The sequence below is a fragment of the Oncorhynchus nerka genome, linkage group LG22 (assembly GCF_034236695.1).
Source record: "Oncorhynchus nerka isolate Pitt River linkage group LG22, Oner_Uvic_2.0, whole genome shotgun sequence".
Lineage (NCBI taxonomy): Eukaryota > Metazoa > Chordata > Actinopteri > Salmoniformes > Salmonidae > Oncorhynchus > Oncorhynchus nerka.
Window position 1 is genome coordinate 99,387,785 of NC_088417.1, and position 22,500 is coordinate 99,410,284.

Below are 22,500 nucleotides of genomic sequence, written 5' to 3' on the forward strand. Positions count from 1 at the left end.
CCATAAGTCATCTGTCATGCCATCTGGTAGTGCCTGTCCTGACTGCATCAAATCGATGTAGGGAAGATAGCTAAGATAGCCAGCTATGTTAGCCAGCTAAGATAGCCAGCTATGTTAGCCAGCTGTGTTAGCCAGCTAAGATAGCCAGCTATGTTAGCCAGCTATGTTAGCCAGCTGTGTTAGCCAGCTATGTTAGCCAGCTATGTTAGCCAGCTAAGATAGCCAGCTAAGATAGCCAGCTGTGTTATCCAGCTAAGATAGCCAGCTATGTTAGCCAGCTAAGATAGCCAGCTATGTTAGCCAGCTGTGTTAGCCAGCTAAGATAGCCAGCTATGTTAGCCAGCTGTGTTAGCCAGCTAAGATAGCCAGCTATGTTAGCCAGCTGTGTTAGCCAGCTATGTTAGCCAGCTATGTTAGCCAGCTGTGTTAGCCAGCTAAGATAGCCAGCTATGTTAGCCAGCTGTGTTAGCCAGCTAAGATAGCCAGCTATGTTAGCCAGCTATGTTAGCCAGCTAAGATAGCCAGCTGTGTTAGCCAGCTAAGATAGCCAGCTAAGATAGCCAGCTATGTTAGCCAGCTATGTTAGCCAGCTAAGATAGCCAGCTAAGATAGCCAGCTATGTTAGCCAGCTGTGTTATCCAGCTAAGATAGCCAGCTATGTTAGCCAGCTATGTTAGCCAGCTGTGTTATCCAGCTAAGATACCCAGCTATGTTAGCCAGCTATGTTAGCCAGCTGTGTTATCCAGCTAAGATAGCCAGCTATGTTAGCCAGCTATGTTAGCCAGCTGTGTTAACCAGCTGTGTTATCCAGCTAAGATACCCAGCTATGTTAGCCAGCTATGTTAGCCAGCTAAGATAGCCAGCTATGTTATCCAGCTAAGATAGCCAGCTATGTTAGCCAGCTATGTTAGCCAGCTAAGATAGCCAGCTATGCTACCAAGGCTAATTGAGGCTATTTTGCTGTGCTTCCTGTCCTTGTCTACAACAACTCCGTTCAGATTAAACAACAGCCTTCTTGATGGTTGCTTGTTGTAGCCTACTCCTTCTCATTTAGCTAACTTCATTCCATTATTTTAATTTCTCCCACGTCATGGCAACGCCGACTGTAGTGACACGTTGAGAACGTCATGGAGACGCTGACTGCAGTGTCACATTGAGAACGTCATGGCAACGCCGACTGTAGTGACACATTGAGAACGTCATGGTATATCCTTGTGTATATAGATCATGTCATTTAGAAAAAACCTTCTCATTGTTAGAATATCATTTTTTCTTCTAAATGTATAGTCTCGCAAGTATTTGAATACTTGTGCATGAGTATGCGTGAGTGAGTGAGTGAGTGGGTTAATCAGCACAATGTGTCCAGTTTGGGTCTCGAGTTGGAAGACAGGAAATATGACAAAATATCCCCCATAACCCAACTAGAGACTGACAGCATTACCAGGCCTGCCCATAACCCAACTAGAGACTGACAGCATTACCAGGCCTGCCCATAACCCAACTAGAGCCTGACAGCATTACCAGGCCTGCTTGAGTTTGGAGCTCTCACTGGTATGATTATTGAGCCCGGCGGGCCGGCCTTTCGGTGCGGTGCAAGGTGCTTCATGGGAACCAAGCCTCCCAGCAGTGCTCTCTATAAAGTGTACTCAATACCACAATCCTTTGGTGAATGTTTCCTTTTAAAGACAATGTTGTTTTTATTTTACCTTTATTTAACTATGCAAGTCAGTTAAGAACAATTTCTTATTTTCAATGATGGCCTAGGAACAGTGGTTTAACTGCCTTGTTCAGGAGCAGAATGACAGATTTGTACCTTGTCAGTTCGGGGATTTGAACTTGCAACCTTTCAGTTACTAGTCAACACTCTAACCACTAGGCTACGCTGCCGCCCCAGCGTGGTTGATGATTTCTCCGAGATTCAGTTTCGTTACAGAAAGCATGGCATACTTTTTGGGGGACAACTTGAATGTCTTGGAATTAGTATGATCCTGACCTAATAGAAGGGTGTTTCTATAGTAACACTGTCATCCCTGTGTTGTGTTGGGTAGTCTGCTCTGCCTCAGACTGGTCCCGTTAGCCTAGTTAGCATAACGCTGGCTAGCTGTCTGTCTGACACACATCTCTAGTCTTAGCAGCAGCTGACATGGCGAAGATATCCTGAGAGCCTCTCTCTCTCTCTCTCACTCACTCACTCACACACACACACACACACACACACACACACACACACACACACACACACACACACACACACACACACACACACACACACACACACACACACACACAGAGGAAGAGGCCAAGTTGGCTGGGAAGGCTGTTTCCTGCTGTAACTATCAGGTTTCTGTGTTTTCCCTCTCTGCATTCTCACCACACACACTTATATTCTCCTTACTCAAACGTTGCAGAACAGGGGTTGGTTGTTGTTCTGAGGCATGTCAGACCTAATGTGTCTGGCTACATGATAAGACCTTAAGTAAAGTTAAGTCTCTGGTGATGATGTCAGACTGCTCGTTGTTCCAGATATTCACGCTGTGGGTCTTGACGTAACCCTGAATGTTTACTGTCACTGACAAACATGATTCGCATGTAGGTAACATCAGCTCTTGCTGCCGAAGAACAAAAGTCTTGCGGAGAAGCAGTGACAGTGCAGCTTGTTGTAAGGTGTTGTCCGTATGACCCTGTCTCTCTAAGGTGTTTAACCCACTCTCTCTCTCTCTCTCTCTCTCTCTCTCTCTCTCTCTCTCTCTCTCTCTCTCTCTCTCTCTCTCTCTCTCTCTCTCTCTCTCTCTCTCTCTCTCTCTCTCTCTCTCTCTCTCTCTCTCTCTCTCCCAGGTATATGCCCCATCTGCCAGCACAGCTGACTACAACAGGGACTCACCGGGGTACCCCTCCTCCAAGCCACCCAGTGGAGGGTTCCCCAGCCCCTTCTTCATGCCAGGTAATAGATTAGATTCTGTCACAACTCTGTTCATCCTTAATACTTAATACTTTAACCAACCTCATATTTACTCATAGATGGATAGATTTGGTGATGGACACAATGAGCGGCAAACTATCATGGAATAACACGAGAACAACAATTGTGTCGCTAAGATAGATAGTTACAGTGTATTCAGACCCCTTGACTTTTTCCAAGGCTTTATTCTAAAATTGATTAAATTATTTTAAAAATCCTCAATACCCCATAATGTCATCACAATACCCCATAATGACATCACAATACCCCATAATGTCATCATAATACCCCATAATGACATCACAATACCCCATATTGACAAAGAGAAAACAGGTTTTTAGCAATGTTTTCAAACGTATTACTTTTTTTTTAAACTAAAAATATCTTATTTACATAAGTATTCAGACCCTTTGCTGATGAAACTCGAAATTGAGCTCAGGTGCATCCTGTTTCCATTGACCATCCTAGAGATGTTTCTACAACTTGATTGGGGTCCACTTGTGATAAATTCAATTGATTGGACATGATTTGGAAAGGTGCACACCTGTCTATATGAAAAGGTCCCACAGTTGACAATGCATGTCAGAGCAAAAACCAAGCCATGAGGTCGAAGGAATTGTCCGTAGAGCTCTGAGACAGGATGTGTCAAAGCACAGATCTGGGGGAAGGATACCAAAACATTTTTGCAGCTTTGAAGGTCCCCATGAACACAGTGGCCTCCATCATTCTTAAATGGAAGAAGTTTGAAACCACCAAGACTCTTCCTAAAGCTGGCTGCCCGGCCAAACTGAGCAATCGGGGGAGAAGGGCCTTGGTCAGGGAGGTGACCAAGAAGCCGATGGTCACTCTGACAGAGCTCCAGAGTTCCTCTGTGAAGATGGGAGAACCTTCGAAAAGGACAACCATCTCTGCAGCACTCCACCAATCAGGCCTTTATAGTAGAGTGGACAGATAGAAGCCACTCCTCAGTAAAAGGCACATGACAGCCCACTTTGCCAAAAGCTACCTAAATTACTCTCAGCCCATCAGACCTGGTCTGTTGAAACCAAGATTGAACACTTTTGCCTGAATGCCAAGCGTCACATCTGGAGGAAACCTGGCACCATCCCTACGGTGAAGCATGGTGGTGGCAGCATCAAGCTGTGGGGATGTTTTTCAGTGGCAGGGACTAGGAGACTAGTCAGGATCAAGGGAAAGATGAACGGAGCAAAGTACAGAGAGATCCTTGATGAAAACCTGCTCCAGAGCACTCAGTACCTCAGACTGGGGCGAAGGTTCACCTTCCAACAGGAAAACGACATTAAACACAGAGCCAAGACAACGCAGGAGTGGCTTCAGGACAAGTATCTGAATGTCCTTGAGTTGCCCAGCCAGAGCCCGGACTTGAACGCGATCGAACATCTCTGGAGAACTGAAAATGGCTGTGCAGCAATACTACCCATCCAACCTGACAGAGCTTGAGAGGATCTGCAGAGAAGAATGGGAGAAACTCCCTAAATACAAGCGTGCCAAGCTTGTAGCGTCATACCCAAGAAGAATCAATGCTGTAATCGCTGCCAAAGGTGCTTCAACAAAATAGTCCACTACCCTATTCCCTACATAGTCCACTACCATATTCCCTACATAGTCCACTACCCTATTCATTCCACTACCCTATTCCCTACATAGTGCACTACCCTATTCCCTACATAGTCCACTACCCTATTCCCTACATAGTCCACTACCCTATTCATTCCACTACCCTATTCCCTACATAGTGCACTACCCTATTCCCTACATAGTCCACTACCCTATTCCCTACATAGTCCACTACCCTATTCCCTACATAGTCCACTACTCTATTCCCTACATAGTCCACTACCCTATTCATTCCACTACCCTATTCCCTACATAGTCCACTACCCTATTCCCTACATAGTCCACTACCCTATTCCCTACATAGTCCACTACCCTATTCCCTACATAGTCCACTACCCTATTCCCATCAAATCAAATGTATTTATATAGCCCTTCGTACATCAGCTGATGTCTCAAAGTGCTGTACAGAAACACAGCCTAAAACCCCAAACAGCAAGCAATGCAGGTGTAGAAGCACAGTGGCTAGGAAAAACTCCCTAGAAAGGCCAGAACCTAGGAATAAACCTAGGGAGGAACCAGGCTATGAGGGGTGGCCAGTCCTCTTCTGGCTGTGCCGGGTGGAGAGGAACCAGGCTATGAGGGGTGGCCAGTCCTCTTCTGGCTGTGCCGGGTAGAGAGGAACCAGGCTATGAGGGGTGGCCAGTCCTCTTCTGGCTGTGCCGGGTGGAGAGGAACCAGGCTATGAGGGGTGGCCAGTCCTCTTCTGGCTGTGCCGGGTAAAGAGGAACCAGGCTATGAGGGGTGGCCAGTCCTCTTCTGGCTGTGCCGGGTGGAGAGGAACCAGGCTCTGAGGGGTGGCCAGTCCTCTTCTGGCTGTGCCGGGTGGAGAGGAACCAGGCTATGAGGGGTGGCCAGTCCTCTTCTGGCTGTGCCGGAATGCTGAGTTAAAGGTCTGAATACTTATGTAGATGTGATATTTATTTATATAATAAAATAAAAAAATTAAAACCTGTTTTTATGGGGTATTGTGTGTAGATTGATGAGTACATTTAGAAAAAAAAATACATTTTAGAATAAGGCTGTAACGTAACAAAATCTGGAAAAAGTCAAAGGGTCTGAATACTTCCCGAAGGCACTGTACATACAAAAAAAAGACAGTGCTTTGGCTGTGGATTGATAGACGAAGTAATCCAGCCAAGTTAGATGAGTAGGGTTCCCTGTAATTGGAGGGCTGGTGTTCGCTGTTGGTGACATCACAGCCTCTGGTCTGGCCTGGACTGTCTGCTGCTCTGCCTTACTAATCACACAGCAAGTGGTTGAGGGCTCAGAGCCATGCAGTAGGAAGGGTTAGGATCTCAGCCACACGGTAGGCATGCAGCTTGGGGTTTCGTGCACAGCGGAGGATGGAAACGGAGACAGGGTAATGGAAGTATTATCTTCCAGAAGAGAGCCAGAGACATTATAGTAACAGTACAGGTGACATGGCAGGGTAGCCTAGTGGTTAGAGTGTTGGACTAGTAACCGAAAGGTTGCAAGTTCAAATCCCAGAGCTGACAAGGTACAAATCTGTCGTTCTGCCCCTGAACAGGCAGTTAACCCACTGTTCCCAGGCTGTCATTGAAAATAAGAATTTGTTCTTAACTGACTTGCCTAGTTAAATAAAGGTAAAATAAATAAAATGGCCAGGGGATTGATAGAAAGCATCACGTGCCATAGATGGAGACAGTTCAAAATATAATCACACACCAATAGGACTGTTGAAACTATATTTAATACACACATCTACCTTGTCTGATTGGATCTTTTTGTATTCAGTTAGCAGGGTGTATGATGTGATCTAGTTAGCAGGGTGTATGATGTGATCTAGTTAGCAGGGTGTATGTTGTGATCTAGTTAGCAGGGTGTATGATGTGATCTAGTTAGCAGGGTGTATGATGTGATCTAGTTAGCAGGGTGTATGATGTGATCTAGTTAGCAGGGTGTATGATGTGATCTAGTTAGCAGGGTGTATGATGTGATCTAGTTAGCAGGGTGTATGATGTGATCTAGTTAGCAGGGTGTATGCTGTGATCTAGTTAGCAGGGTGTATGATGTGATCTAGTTAGCAGGGTGTATGATGTGATCTAGTTAGCAGGGTGTATGATGTGATCTAGTTAGCAGGGTGTATGATGTGATCTAGTTCGCAGGGTGTATGATGTGATCTAGTTAGCAGGGTGTATGATGTGATCTAGTTAGCAGGGTGTATGCTGTGATCTAGTTAGCAGGGTGTATGATGTGATCTAGTTAGCAGGGTGTATGTTGTGATCTAGTTAGCAGGGTGTATGATGTGATCTAGTTAGCAGGGTGTATGTTGTGATCTAGTTAGCAGGGTGTATGATGTGATCTAGTTAGCAGGGTGTATGCTGTGATCTAGTTAGCAGGGTGATCTAGTTAGCAGGGTGTATGTTGTATTCAGTTAGCAGGGTGTATGATGTGATCTGATGTGATCTAGTTAGCAGGGTGTATGTTGTGTATTCAGTTAGCAGGGTGTATGATGTGATCTAGTTAGCAGGGTGTATGTTGTGATCTAGTTAGCAGGGTGTATGTTGTATTCAGTTAGCAGGGTGTATTATGTGATCTAGTTAGCAGGGTGTATGTTGTGATCTAGTTAGCAGGGTGTATGTTGTATTCAGTTAGCAGGGTGTATTATGTGATCTAGTTAGCAGGGTGTATGTTGTGATCTAGTTAGCAGGGTGTATGTTGTGTATTCAGTTAGCAGGGTGTATGTTGTGATCTAGTTAGCAGGGTGTATGTTGTGATCTAGTTAGCAGGGTGTATGTTGTATTCAGTTAGCAGGGTGTATTATGTGATCTAGTTAGCAGGGTGTATGTTGTGATCTAGTTAGCAGGGTGTATGTTGTGATCTAGTTAGCAGGGTGTATGATGTGATCTAGTTAGCAGGGTGTATGTTGTGTATTCAGTTAGCAGGGTGTATGATGTGATCTAGTTAGCAGGGTGTATGCTGTGATCTAGTTAGCAGGGTGTATGATGTGATCTAGTTAGCAGGGTGTATGTTGTGATCTAGTTAGCAGGGTGTATGATGTGATCTAGTTAGCAGGGTGTATGATGTGATCTAGTTAGCAGGGTGTATGCTGTGATCTAGTTAGCAGGGTGTATGATGTGATCTAGTTAGCAGGGTGTATGATGTGATCTAGTTAGCAGGGTGTATGATGTGATCTAGTTAGCAGGGTGTATGATGTGATCTAGTTAGCAGGGTGTATGATGTGATCTAGTTAGCAGGGTGTATGATGTGATCTAGTTAGCAGGGTGTATGATGTGATCTAGTTAGCAGGGTGTATGATGTGATCTAGTTAGCAGGGTGTATGATGTGATCTAGTTAGCAGGGTGTATGATGTGATCTAGTTAGCAGGGTGTATGTTGTGATCTAGTTAGCAGGGTGTATGATGTGATCTAGTTAGCAGGGTGTATGATGTGATCTAGTTAGCAGGGTGTATGATGTGATCTAGTTAGCAGGGTGTATGATGTGATCTAGTTAGCAGGGTGTATGATGTGATCTAGTTAGCAGGGTGTATGATGTGATCTAGTTAGCAGGGTGTATGATGTGATCTAGTTAGCAGGGTGTATGCTGTGATCTAGTTAGCAGGGTGTATGATGTGATCGTAAGCGTATGTTCCAGGAGGGGTCCCTCATCCTCCTCTTTGCCCCTGTAGACTGTCACCACATCCCTCTCTTTGCCCCTGTAGATTGTCACCACATCCCTCTCTTTGCCCCTGTAGACTGTCACCTCATCCTCCTCTTTGCCCCTGTAGACTGTCACCACATCCCTCTCTTTGCCCCTGTAGACTGTCACCACATCCCTCTCTTTGCCCCTGTAGACTGTCACCTCATCCTCTTCTTTTCCCCTGTAGACTGTCACCACATCCTCCTCTTTGCCCCTGTAGACTGTCACCACATCCCTCTCTTTGCCCCTGTAGACTGTCACCTCATCCTCCTCTTTGCCCCTGTAGACTGTCACCACATCCCTCTCTTTGCCCCTGTAGACTGTCACCACATCCCTCTCTTTGCCCTGTAGACGGTCACCACATCCCTCTCTTTGCCCCTGTAGACTGTCACCACATCCCTCTCTTTGCCCCTGTAGACTGTCACCACATCCTCCTCTTTGCCCCTGTAGACTGTCACCACATCCCTCTCTTTGCCCCTGTAGACTGTCACCACATCCCTCTCTTTGCCCCTGTAGACTGTCACCACATCCCTCTCTTTGCCCCTGTAGACTGTCACCACATCCCTCTCTTTGCCCCTGTAGACGGTCACCACATCCCTCTCTTTGCCCCTGTAGACTGTCACCACATCCTCCTCTTTGCCCCTGTAGACTGTCACCACATCCCTCTCTTTGCCCCTGTAGACTGTCACCACATCCCTCTCTTTGCCCCTGTAGACTGTCACCACATCCTCCTCTTTGCCCCTGTAGACTGTCACCACATCCTCCTCTTTGCCCCTGTAGACTGTCACCACATCCCTCTCTTTGCCCCTGTAGACTGTCACCACATCCCTCTCTTTGCCCCTGTAGACTGTCACCACATCCCTCTCTTTGCCCTGTAGACGGTCACCACATCCCTCTCTTTGCCCCTGTAGACTGTCACCACATCCCTCTCTTTGCCCCTGTAGACTGTCACCACATCCTCCTCTTTGCCCCTGTAGACTGTCACCACATCCCTCTCTTTGCCCCTGTAGACTGTCACCACATCCCAGTCTTTGCCCCTGTAGACTGTCACCACATCCCTCTCTTTGCCCCTGTAGACTGTCACCACATCCCTCTCTTTGCCCCTGTAGACGGTCACCACATCCCTCTCTTTGCCCCTGTAGACTGTCACCACATCCTCCTCTTTGCCCCTGTAGACTGTCACCACATCCCTCTCTTTGCCCCTGTAGACTGTCACCACATCCCTCTCTTTGCCCCTGTAGACTGTCACCACATCCTCCTCTTTGCCCCTGTAGACTGTCACCACATCCCTCTCTTTGCCCCTGTAGACTGTCACCACATCCCTCTCTTTGCCCCTGTAGACGGTCACCACATCCTCCTCTTTGCCCCTGTAGACGGTCACCACATCCCTCTCTTTGCCCCTGTAGACGGTCACCACAGTGCTGACCCATGGAGCTCCTCCAGTGGAATGAACCAGCCTGGTTACAGCGGCATGCTGGGTAACTCCTCCCACGGCCCCCAGAGCAGCAGCTACTGTGGCACCCACCTGCATGACCGGCTGGTGAGTATCCTCTCCTCCTTTCCTTTCCTTATCTCCTTATTTTCTAATCTACTCTCCACTCCTCCTTTCCTTATCTCCTTCTTATTCTAATCTACTCTCCACTCCTCCTTTCCTTTCCTTATCTCCTTCTTATTCTAATCTACTCTCCACTCCTCCTTTCCTTTCCTTATCTCCTTATTTTCCTACTCTTATCCTCCTTTCCTTATCTCCTTCTTATTCTAATCTACTCTCCTCTCCTCCTTTCCTTTCTTATCTCCTATTTTCCTTTCCTTTATCTCCTTTCTAATTTTCTAATCTATTCTCCTCCTTTCCTTTCCTTATCTCCTTCTTATTCTCCACTCCTCCTTTCCTTTCATTTTCTAACTTTCTCTGTCTGTCTTTCAGTCACTTTCTATGTCTCCTTGTCATTGTTTTATTTTTATTTAACTAATTCTTGTTTACAATGATGGCCTACCAAAAGGTAATTGGCCTCCTGTGGGGACGGGGGCTGAGATTAACATTATTGGGCACAGACAACAGCACAAAGGGCAAGAAGGTAGAGACAACAACACATCACGCAAAGCAGCCACAACTGTCAGTCAGAGTGTCCATGATTGAGTCTTTGAATGAAGAGATTGAGATAAAACTGTCATTCCAGTCGCTAGCTGCAGCGAACTGAAAAGAGGAGCGACCCAGGGATGTGTGTGCTTTGGGGACCTTTAACAAAATGTGACTGGCAGAACGGGTGTCGTATGTGGAGGATGAGGGCTGCAGTAGATATCTCAGATAGGAGGGAGTGAGGCGTAAGAGGGTTTTATAAATAAGCATCAACCAGTGGGTCTTGTGACGGGTATACAGAGATGACCAGTTTACAGAAGAGTATAGAGTGCAGTGATGTGTCCTATAAGAGGCATTGGTGGCAAATCTGATGGCCAAATGGTAAAGAACATCTAGCTGCTCGAGAGCACCCTTACCTGCCCTTACCTGCCCTTACCTGCCCTTACCTCTCTCCATCAGTTGATTATTCCTTAGCCTTGGTATGCCTCCATATCATCTCACTCTTATTGCTTTTCATTGCTTTAGGTTCGAATGGGTTAGATGGTCAGTCTGATGGTTCTAAATGGTTAGATGGTCAGTCTGAGGGATCTAAATGGTTAGATGGTCAGTCTGAGGGTTCTAATGGGTTAGATGGTCAGTCTGATGGTTCTAAATGGGTTAGATGGTCAATCTGAGGGTTATAATGGGTTAGATGGTCAGTCTGAGGGTTATAATGGGTTAGATGGTCAGTCTGAGGGTTCTAATGGGTTAGATGGTCAGTCTGAGGGTTCTAATGGGTTAGATGGTCAGTCTGATGGTTCTAAATGGTTAGATGGTCAGTCTGATGGTTCTAAATGGTTAGATGGTCAGTCTGTTGGTTCTAAATGGGTTAGATGGTCAGTCTGAGGGTTATAATGGGTTAGATGGTCAGTCTGAGGGTTATAATGGGTTAGATGGTCAGTCTGATGGTTCTAAATGGGTTAGATGGTCAGTCTGAGGGTTATAATGGGTTAGATGGTCAGTCTGAGGGTTATAATGGGTTAGATGGTCAGTCTGAGGGTTATAATGGGTTAGATGGTCAGTCTGGTGGTTCTAATGGGTTAGATGGTCAGTCTGATGGTTCTAAATGGGTTAGATGGTCAGTCTGATGGTTCTAAATGGTTAGATGGTCAGTCTGAGGGTTATAATGGGTTAGATGGTCAGTCTGATGGTTCTATATGGTTAGATGGTCAGTCTGATGGTTCTAAATGGTTAGATGGTCAGTCTGATGGTTCTAAATGGGTTAGATGGTCAGTCTGATGGTTCTAAATGGTTAGATGGTCAGTCTGAGGGTTCTAAATGGTTAGATGGTCAGTCTGAGGGTTCTAATGGGTTAGATGGTCAGTCTGATTGTTCTAAATGGTTAGATGGTCGTCTGATGGTTATATTGGGTTAGATGGTCAGTCTGAGGGTTCTAATGGGTTAGATGGTCAGTCTGAAGGTTCTAATGAGTTAGATGGTCAGTCTGAGGGTTCTAATGGGTTAGATGGTCCGTCTGAGGGTTCTAATGAGTTAGATGGTCAGTCTGAGGGTTCTAAATGGTTAGATGGTCCGTCGGAGGGTTCTAAATGGTTAGATGGTCAGTCTGAGGGTTCTAATGGGTTAGATGGTCATTCTGATGGTTCTAAATGGTTAGATGGTCAGTCTGAGGGTTCTATTGGGTTAGATGGTCAGTCTGAGGGTTCTAATGAGTTAGATGGTCAGTCTGAGGGTTCTAATGAGTTAGATGGTCAGTCTGAGGGTTCTAAATGGTTAGATGGTCCGTCTGAGGGTTCTAATGAGTTAGATGGTCCGTCTGAGGGTTCTAAATGTTTAGATGGTCCGTCGGAGGGTTCTAATGAGTTAGATGGTCAGTCTGAGGGTTCTAATGAGTTAGATGGTCAGTCTGATGGTTCTAAATGGTTAGATGGTCAGTCTGATGGTTCTAAATGGTTAGATGGTCAGTCTGATGGTTCTAAATGGTTAGATGGTCAGTCTGAGGGTTATAATGGGTTAGATGGTCAGTCTGAGGGTTCTAATGAGTTAGATGGTCAGTCTGAGGGTTCTAATGAGTTAGATGGTCAGTCTGATGGTTCTAAATGGTTAGATGGTCCGTCTGAGGGTTCTAAATGGTTAGATGGTCAGTCTGAGGGTTCTAAATGGTTAGATGATCAGTCTGAGGGTTCTAATGAGTTAGATGGTCAGTCTGAGGGTTCTAAATGGTTAGATGGTCCGTCTGAGGGTTCTAAATGGTTAGATGGTCAGTCTGAGGGTTCTAATGAGTTAGATGGTCCGTCTGAGGGTTCTAAATGGTTAGATGGTCCGTCGGAGGGTTCTCAATGGTTAGATGGTCAGTCTGAGGGTTCTAATGGGTTAGTCTGATGGTTGTTTCTCTCCCTCTATTCTCCCTCTCTACAGAGCTACCCGTCACACTCCTCGGCAGACATCAACCCCAGTCTTCCTCCCATGTCCAGTTTCCATCGTAACAGTGCCTCCAATCAGTACAGTACAGCTTCCTGCACTGCCACCACCAACGGCACAGACAGCGTGATGGGTAAGACCTGGGGACAAGGACACAGGGCTGCAGAAGACAGGACAGAAGACAGGGCTGATTACAGTGGTAAGACCAGCAATGTGGCGGACAGACAAAGTGATGGATGGACAGACAGACAGACAGACAGACAGACAGACAGACAGACAGACAGACAGACAGACAGACAGACAGACAGACAGACAGACAGACAGACAGACAGGAAGACTAAACGTATACAAGATGGACTGATTAACATAGAACCACATAAGGTTTTGACTCTGCTGTGATTAGCTGTGACGTGTCCTCCTCTCAGTGATGGCTGGAGTGTCACTGTGTTGTTCCTCTCTACCGCCACAGACATTCCAGCATATGGTCCTGCTCTTTTTCAATCCCACTGAACAAATAATAGAACAATCAGAAACAGATTGGATGCTTGTCCTCCAACATTCCACAATGATTCTCTCTTTCCCTCTCCCTCTATCGATCTCGATCATTCTTTCTCTCTCTGAGATCTCTCTCTCTCTCTCTCTCTAGCTCTCAGTTCAATTTCAATTTAAGGGGATTTATTGGCATGGGAAACATATGTTTACATTGTCAAAGCAAGTGAAATAGATAATAGAGCCCCTTCTCTTTCTCTCTCTCTCTCTCTCTCTCTCTCTCTCTCTCTCTCTCTCTGTCTCCTCTCTGTCTGTCTCTCTCTCTCTCTCTCTCTCTCTACCTCTCTCTCTCTCTCTCTACCTCTCTCTGAGATCTCTCTCTACTTCTCTCTCTACCTCTCTCTCTCTCTAAACATATATTGACATTGCCAATGCAAGTGATATTAACACTCACAAATTAACAGTTAACATAAAACACACAAAAGTTTTAAAATGAGAAATGTTACATTTTAAAATTTAAATATTAACTGGGTACAAAAACTTGAGTTCCGTTAAAATAGATCCTGAAGGAAGATGGATTCGGTTGAACATGATGATAAACATCATTTTTGATGGCTCATAAATCTATATGGACCGAATAATGACAATACAATCCTTCTTTGAAAACATTTATAATAATTGAATTAGTCTCCAAGATACATATAACTATATTATAATGGTAGGGTGCTACAATACAGTTTTAAGCACGTCAATGGACCTTGAAGGTAATCACACTACCAACTGTCACCCTCTGGCGCTCAAAGAGATTACAAATATTATGAACATGTTGGAATTTACAGATATTTTGAGGCTTAAAAACTCGGATCTTGTAAGATATACTTGGAGGCTTAATCAAGCTAGTCAGATTGATTATTTTCCGGTATCCTTTTCTATGCTATTTGCTATGTATTGTATTTCGAGGATGGGGAATGCGATCAGACCATCAGCCTATAGCCCTCCATGTAAATATGACAGAAATTCTCCACGATGGCAGGAGAAATTTAAAATTTAAACCAGGGTTCATTGACTGACACTATTTTCTTATCAAAAAACAGAGGAATTTGTAGCTTTTTGTTGTACAAGTTCAGCGAACCTGATCGTATCCTTTTAAGTGTTCCTTTAGAGGTCATTCAATTCAATTTTGGGCCCACAAACTAAAACAGTATTGTTTAACAGAGAAAAGACTTACAACAATAGAAAATCTAACATTACACATCAATGGTGTAGATAAATGTACAACAGAAGCACTGAGTAATCTAGACACAAAACAAAAGGAGTTTAACCTCTTGCTTCTACTTGGGACGCTTGCGTCCCAACTAGAGCTCTGGAAATGCAAATGCACTCCGCTAAATGCTAATAGTATTAGTTAAAACTCAAAAGTTCATTAAAATACACATGCAGGGTATCAAATTAAAGCTACACTCGTTGTGAATCCAGGCAACAAGTCAGATTTTTAAAATGCTTTTCGGCGACAGCATGAGAAGCTATTATCTGATAGCATGCACCAATACACTACAACACAAAAGCACAGCAGGGGACGTAAACAAAATAATTAGCATTTCGGCGTTACACAAACCGCACAATAAAATAGAAAACAGTCATTACCTTTCACCATCTTCTTTGTTGGCACTCCTAGATGTCCCATAAACACTATTGGGTCTTTATTTCGATTAAATCGGGCCATATAAAGCCAAGATATCGTTATATGTAGACTGTGTGATAAACGAAAAAAACAGCGATTTCACAACGTAACGTCATTTTTTTTAAATTCAAAAAGTAGACGATAAACTTTCACAAAACACTTCGAAATACGTTTGTAATGCTACTTTAGGTATTAGTAAACGTTAATAAGCGATAAAAATCATCCGTAGGCGATGTAAAAATCATTAGCTGTCGTCTTGGAAAAAATTTCACGAGAGAGCTCTTCCGGAATGATCTGGGCGGAGACTGGAGGTAAGTGGTGCCCCTGTTTCGGTTCAACCAAGAATCAAAGATGATTCAATTCACAAGACTCTAGACAACATGGGGATGCTGTGGGAGTTGAATGCTCGGTCTTATCTAATTCGGCTCACTGTTAACAATTGCTGGAAGTGGCGCAAGGATATTTATTTCCATTTTCTGTGATCAGGTTTTCCTGTGCTTTCCGATGTAACGCACGTTATGTTATAGCCACAGTCGTGATTTAACCAGTTTTAAAAACGTCCGAGGGTTTCCTATCCACACATTCTAACCATATGAACGTACTATATTCCTGGCATGAGTAGCAGGGCGCTGAAATGTTGCGCGATTTTCAACAAAATGTTCAAAAAAGTAGAGGGTAGGAGCAACTAGTTAAGGAATTTATTCAGGAAAGATCGTGTTTCATTTATCAAACAAACTGAGGAAATTATATGGAGGATGGTGACTGAAGCTACAATCTATCTGCAATATTAAAGGTGATTTATAAAAACAAATACAAATACATAATGTAAAACTATGAGACTGCAGGGAAACCAGGTGTAATCTTTATAGAAGATTTTGAGAAAGCATTTGATACCGTATGTCAAGAATCTGTTTGTAAGTGCCTGGATTTTTTCAACTTTGGAAAATGTGTCATAAGAAGAAAAAAAAAGTAATGCACAACAATCCTTTATGTAAAATAATAAATAACTGTTACTTCTCTGAGATTTGTCAAGAAGCTTTAAAACAAGGTTGTCCTCTGTCACCATACCTGAGATTTGTCAAGAAGCTTTAAAACAAGGTTGCCCTCTGTCACCATACCTGAGATTTATCAAGAAGCTTTAAAACAAGTTTGCCCTCTGTCACCATACCTGAGATTTGTCAAGAAGCTTTAAAACAAGGTTGCCCTCTGTCACCATACCTGAGATTTGTCAAGAAGCTTTAAAACAAGGTTGCCCTCTGTCACCATACCTGAGATTTGTCAAGAAGCTTTAAAACAAGGTTGCCCTCTGTCACCATACCTGAGATTTGTCAAGAAGCTTTAAAACAAGGTTGTCCTCTGTCACCATACCTGTTTATTAAAAATCAGATCTAATGATAAAATTAATGGGCAAAAAATGTATGGCTTAGGGACAGAAGTATCAATGTGATTCAAATGTTCTCTTGGGGCTTCAACCTTGAAGGGCCTCATTGAGGACCTGGATAATTTATCCAGTTTCTCTGGACTAAAACCTAACTATGGTAAGTGTACTATATTACGGATTGTGTCTCAAAAAGATACAAACTTTAAATTGCCATGGCGATTAAATGGGTGGATGGTGATCTGCTTATAGTACATATCCAGGAAAAGTTGAGTGTTGTTGTTGTTGTCTTTATTCATATGTCTAAATGAGTTTGGAGGGTTAAAACTATGAAATATTAACTTCTTGCGTCGAGCCATCCCGGATCCGGTATCGTGACTACAGCCTCAAGCTCATTACCACAATGCAACGTTAACTATTCATGAAAATCGCAAATGAAATGAAATTAATCTATTTGCTCTCAAGCTTAGCCTTTTGTTAAAACCTGATGGGGATACACGTTCCCATTTAGGAACCCCCCCCCCCACCCCCTCAGCTGTAATGTGGCACAGGGAATGCAAGAAATAATCCTAAAAATATTTAACCTCCACACATTAACAAGAAAAATAGCTCAAATGAAAGATAAACAAGTTGTTTATCTACCCAGCAAGTCAGATTTCTAAAATGTTTTACGGCGAAAACATAGCACATATTTATGTCCAACCACCACCGCAGACATACCTCATTAGCATAGCCAAGTAGGAAAAAATATGCAATCAACAAACGCAGGATTAAAAGAAAAATTATTTCACTAACCTTTTGAAATCTTCATCAGATGACAGTAATATAACATGTTACACAGTACATTCATTTTTTTTTCAATAATCTGCAATATATATCCATAAATCTCTGTTTACAATGACGCATCGTTCAAAAAATGCTACTCAGGAGAAATGAAATAGCTCCGGCTGATAACGTCAGCTAACAAGGAATACACATCATAAACTTTGACTAAATATGCATGTTTTACATATGTATAGCAAGATACACTTCTTCTAAATGCAATCGCTGTGTTACATTTATTTTTAACGTTACAGGTTGCGTTCACTAGGCTATACTAGGGAGTCGGCGCTCCTACATTAGCTGTATCCCTCCTCTATCTTGGAGTCGACAGAAACCCAAAATTACCACATAAATATTCCCTTACCTTTGCTGTTCTTCCATCAAAAGACCTGGAAGGGATTATACTTACCAAACCAGCGTTTAGTTTTCAAGTCTGTGTCTTTCGGTTCTCAAACTAGCCACATTTCGGTCGAAATGTAGGCAAATTTCAAGTGGATACGCACCAAAACGTCGAAAGTACATATTATATGTCGAGTAAACTTGTCAAACTGTGTTCATAATTAAGCTTTAACATGTTATAAAGGTACACAGGCATCGTGAGGACGAACAGAAACACACACGTCGTTTAATCGATCCTGAGGAAAAGAGAGAACACGAGCAGAGCGCGCTAAGGCGTACACATTTTTTCCGCGTGACCGAGACCTTTCGGCACGCTCAAAGTCTCGTGAGCGCGCGATTCTCACAATGACACGCCTCATTGAAAGCAGGCTTCGCGCTGAACACATACAGACTGTTCCCAGAGTTGTAACTGCTTGGGAAGTGCGTATACGATGACGTCAAAGTGGTGCCAACTTTTTCCATTACAAGAGAGACTTTGGGAGAATGCATGCCCTGACACTTCTGCTTTACATAGAGACAACATTTAAACGGTTTTAGAAGCTTTAGAGTGTTTTCTATTCGATAATATTTTTTATATGCATATATTAGCAACTTTTGACAAAAATGTATCATGTTTTATATGGGTACCCAATTCCTCCAGAAGGGGCAGTAATCAGGGGTAGCCTTAACAACACTGTCATCTCAGATTTTCAAAATATGCTTTTGAACCATAGCTAAACAAGCATTTGTGTAACAGTATTGATATGCTTTCAGCATGCAACATTTTCACAAAAACCAGAAAAGGATTCAAATAAAATCATTTACCTTTGAAGAACTTCAGATGTTTTCAATGAGGAGACTCTCAGTTAGATAGCAAATGTTCCGTTTCTACAAAAAATATTATTTGTGTTGGACAAATCGCTCCGTTTTGTTCATCACGTTTGGTTAGAAAAAAAATATATAGATTTCTTTTATTTTTTTATTAAGTCATTTAAATGTGAACTTTTTTCCAAATTAACTTCATAATATCGACAGAAACATGGCAACCCGATGTTTAGAATCAATCCTCAAGGTGTTTTTCTTGGGCACTCACAGATAATATCTTTGCAGTTTTGGAAACGTCAGAGTTTTGTCTTTCCAAAGCTGTGAATTCCATGCATAGTCGAGCATCTTTTCGTGACAAAATATCTTGTTTAAAATGGGAACATTTTTTATCCAAAAATTAAAAGAGCGCCCCCTATCTCGAAGAGGTTAAAGGTTAGAATCAACTATTAAAACGTTACATTTTTCAGTTTCCCTGTTTAAAGTATCCCTCCTTTTTTAAATGAAGTCATACAAATTTAAATTTCAGCATTTTTATTTAACCTTTATTTAACTTGGCAAGTCAGTTAAGAACACATTCTTATTTACAATGACGACCTACCGGGGAACAGGGGGTTAACTGCCTTGTTCAGGGGCAGAACGAAATATTTGTACCTTGTCAGCTCGGGGACTCAATCCAGCAACCTTTCGGTTACTGGCCCAACGCTCCAACCACTAGGCTACCTGCCGCCTCTACACTCTAACCACTAGGCTACCTGCCTCCTCTACACTCTAACCACCAGGCTACCTGCCTCCTCTACACTCTAACCAGTAGGCTACCTGCCACCTCTACACTCTAACCACTAGGCTACCTGCCGCCTCTACACTCTAACCACTAGGCTACCTGCCTCCTCTACACTCTAACCACCAGGCTACCTGCCTCCTCTACACTCTAACCAGTAGGCTACCTGCCGCCTCTACACTCTAACCACTAGGCTACCTGCCGCCTCTACACTCTAACCACTAGGCTACCTGCCTCCTCTACACTCTAACCACTAGGCTACCTGCCGCCTCTACAATCTAACCACTAGGCTACCTGCCGCCTCTACACTCTAACCACTAGGTCACTAATCACTAGGCTACCTGCCGCCCCTTATCATCCTGAAAAGGCAGATCTAATAGATCTACAGCCAATTATATGGCTAAACTGATAGAGAAAAATATATATTTTGGGGGGGGGTTTACAAGAAGGGTATAATATTTAGAAACAGCTATTGATATGCCCTTGAGCAAGGCACTTAACCCTAATTGCTCCTGTAAGTTGCTCTGGATAAGAAAATTATGTAAATAATGAAAAAAAAATTTAAAAACTTCAGGAGCCAAATAAAATCACCCGCGGTCCAAATTCATTCTGGTGGCCGTCAGTTGGAGAACCCTGAAATAGACCATCACGCCTGGTCCGTGTGTGTGTGTAAAAATTCATGACGGTTCCTATTTATTTACATGAGATCACATACAAATGTAAGGAAGGTTTGAAATTATTGTTTTAGTCAAATATATCTGTTTGCGCTTCTTGTGGTCAATTTGCATTCTGCAAATTATTTGTATTTATGTTCCGGGCCCCCTGACCATCCGCTCAAGAAAAAAATGGCCCGCGGCTGAATCTAGTTGATGGTCCCTAGTCTATGCTGTGTGTATTAAACACAGTGAGAGAGAAGAGGCGAGAGAGAGGCTTGTGTTAGCGTGTGTTAGCGTGTGTTAGCGTGTGTTAGCGTGTGTCGCTTAAACAGTGAAAGAACTGGGAAACAATGTGATTGGGCAATTAATGTGAGAGTGCTGTAGGCGGTCCTCACTTGCTGCCCTGGACGCTCGGTTGTCTTTCCCCACACACACACACACACACACACACAAACACACACACGCTTGGCTTGAGGATGTGACAGCTGGAGCTGGGGGTGGCAGGGTGTGGGTTAGGGCCTTCAGGGGAAAGAGGGATGGATGAATGAATAGAGAGATGAATGGATGGGGGATTATGGGATGGAGGATGGAGGGTGGAATTATTGAAATGAATAACATCCATACTTACGGAATCCCACTTCTTTATTCCGTGTGTGTGTGTGTGTGTGTGTGTGTGTGTGTGTGTGTGTGTGTGTGTGTGTGTGTGTGTCTGTGACAGCTAACCGGGCACCGACCAGCTCTCAGACGGGAGACGCCCTGGGGAAGGCTCTCGCTTCGGTGAGGAGAGAACACACACCTCAACCTACACCCCTAGGCCAAAATGTACACACACACACTCACACACACACACACACTCACACACACACACACACACACACACACACACACACACACACACACAGGCATGCATGCACACATACGTGTTGACTGACTGTCTGTGATTTAATTGTTGGTTTCAGATCTACTCTCCAGACCACACTAACAATAGCTTCTCGTCCAACCCGTCGACCCCTGTCGGCTCTCCCCCGTCACTCACAGGTAAATCTTCATCTTCATATAATACGTTAATAATGTTCAAGATTTCCCACAAGCCACTGTGTTGTGTCGTGAGTAGGTTAACCCTTGATTAATTGGTTGGAATTTATATGACAATTAGACAATTAAAATACAACCACACACCAATGGCAAAAGTATAACACAAAAAACCCTAGGACTTATTTATTTGACTCCTCTAATTAAGGTGAGCATGAGGAAGTGAGTACTCTGACTCCTCTAACTATGGTGAGGATGAGGAAGTGAGTACTCTGACTCCTATAACTTGGTGAGGATGAGGAAGTCAGTACTCTGACTCCTCTAACTTGGTGAGGATGAGGACGTGAGTACTCTGACTCCTCTAACTATGGTGAGGATGAGGAAGTGAGTACTCTGACTCCTCTAACTATGGTGAGGATGAGGAAGTGAGTACTCTGACTCCTATAACTTGGTGAGGATGAGGAAGTCAGTACTCTGACTCCTCTAACTTGGTGAGGATGAGGACGTGAGTACTCTGACTCCTCTAACTATGGTGAGGATGAGGAAGTGAGTACTCTGACTCCTCTAACTAAGGTGAGGATGAGGAAGTGAGTACTCTGACTCCTCTAACTTGGTGAGGATGAGGAAGTGAGTACTCTGACTCCTATAACTTGGTGAGGATGAGGAAGTGAGTACTCTGTCTCCTCTAACTTGGTGAGGATGAGGAAGTGAGTACTCTGACTCTAACTCTTAGCTGAGGATGAAGATGAGGAAGTGAGTACTCTGACTCCTATAACTTGGTGAGGATGAGGAAGTGAGTACTCTGACTCCTATAACTTGGTGAAGATGAGGAAGTGAGTACTCTGTCTCCTCTAACTTGGTGAGGATGAGGAAGTGAGTACTCTGACTCTAACTCTTAGCTGAGGATGAAGATGAGGAAGTGAGTACTCTGACTCCTCTAACTATGGTGAGGATGAGGAAGTGAGTACTCTGACTCCTCTAACTAAAGTTAGGATGAGGAAGTGAGTACTCTGACTCCTCTAACTTGGTGAGGATGAGGAAGTGAGTACTCTGACTCCTCTAACTATGGTGAGGATGAGGAAGTGAGTACTCTGACTCCTCTAACTATGGTGAGGATGAGGACGTGAGTACTCTGACTCCTATAACTTGGTGAGGATGAGGAAGTGAGTACTCTGACTCCTCTAACTTGGTGAGGATGAGGAAGTGAGTACTCTGACTCCTCTAACTATGGTGAGGATGAGGAAGTGAGTACTCTGACTCCTCTAACTATGGTGAGGATGAGGACGTGAGTACTCTGACTCCTATAACTTGGTGAGGATGAGGAAGTGAGTACTCTGACTCCTCTAACTTGGTGAGGATGAGGAAGTGAGTACTCTGACTCCTCTAACTATGGTGAGGATGAGGAAGTGAGTACTCTGACTCCTCTAACTAAAGTTAGGATGAGGAAGTGAGTACTCTGACTCCTATAACTTGGTGAGGATGAGGAAGTGAGTACTCTGACTCCTATAACTTGGCGAGGATGAGGAAGTGAGTACTCTGACTCCTCTAACTAAGGTGAGGATGAGGAAGTGAGTACTCTGACTCTAACTATGGTGAGGATGAGGAAGTGAGTTCTCTTAGCTGAGGATGAAGATTAAGAAGTGAGTTATCAAATCAAAATCAAATCAAATTTATTTGTCACATACACATGAGCCGTGATGCTATCATGT

General features: G+C 43.7%; 1 protein-coding gene across 10 annotated transcripts in view; it reads left to right on the forward strand.

The window, feature by feature from the left end:
• The window catches only part of LOC115125850 (transcription factor 4-like), a 498,318-nt gene that overhangs the window by 411,562 nt on the left and 64,256 nt on the right, over positions 1-22,500 (forward strand). For 6 of the 10 annotated variants that reach the window (XM_065007643.1, XM_065007641.1, XM_065007644.1 and 3 more), the window contains 5 exons: positions 2,836-2,941; positions 9,664-9,797; positions 12,750-12,951; positions 20,478-20,536; positions 20,719-20,797. In XM_065007643.1, the coding sequence (XP_064863715.1) occupies positions 2,836-2,941; positions 9,664-9,797; positions 12,750-12,951; positions 20,478-20,536; positions 20,719-20,797 (580 nt within the window). The remainder of the gene's footprint in view (positions 1-2,835; positions 2,942-9,663; positions 9,798-12,749; positions 12,952-20,477; positions 20,537-20,718; positions 20,798-22,500) is intronic. The other 4 variants (XM_065007648.1, XM_065007646.1, XM_065007650.1 and 1 more) reach the window with 1 other exon arrangement.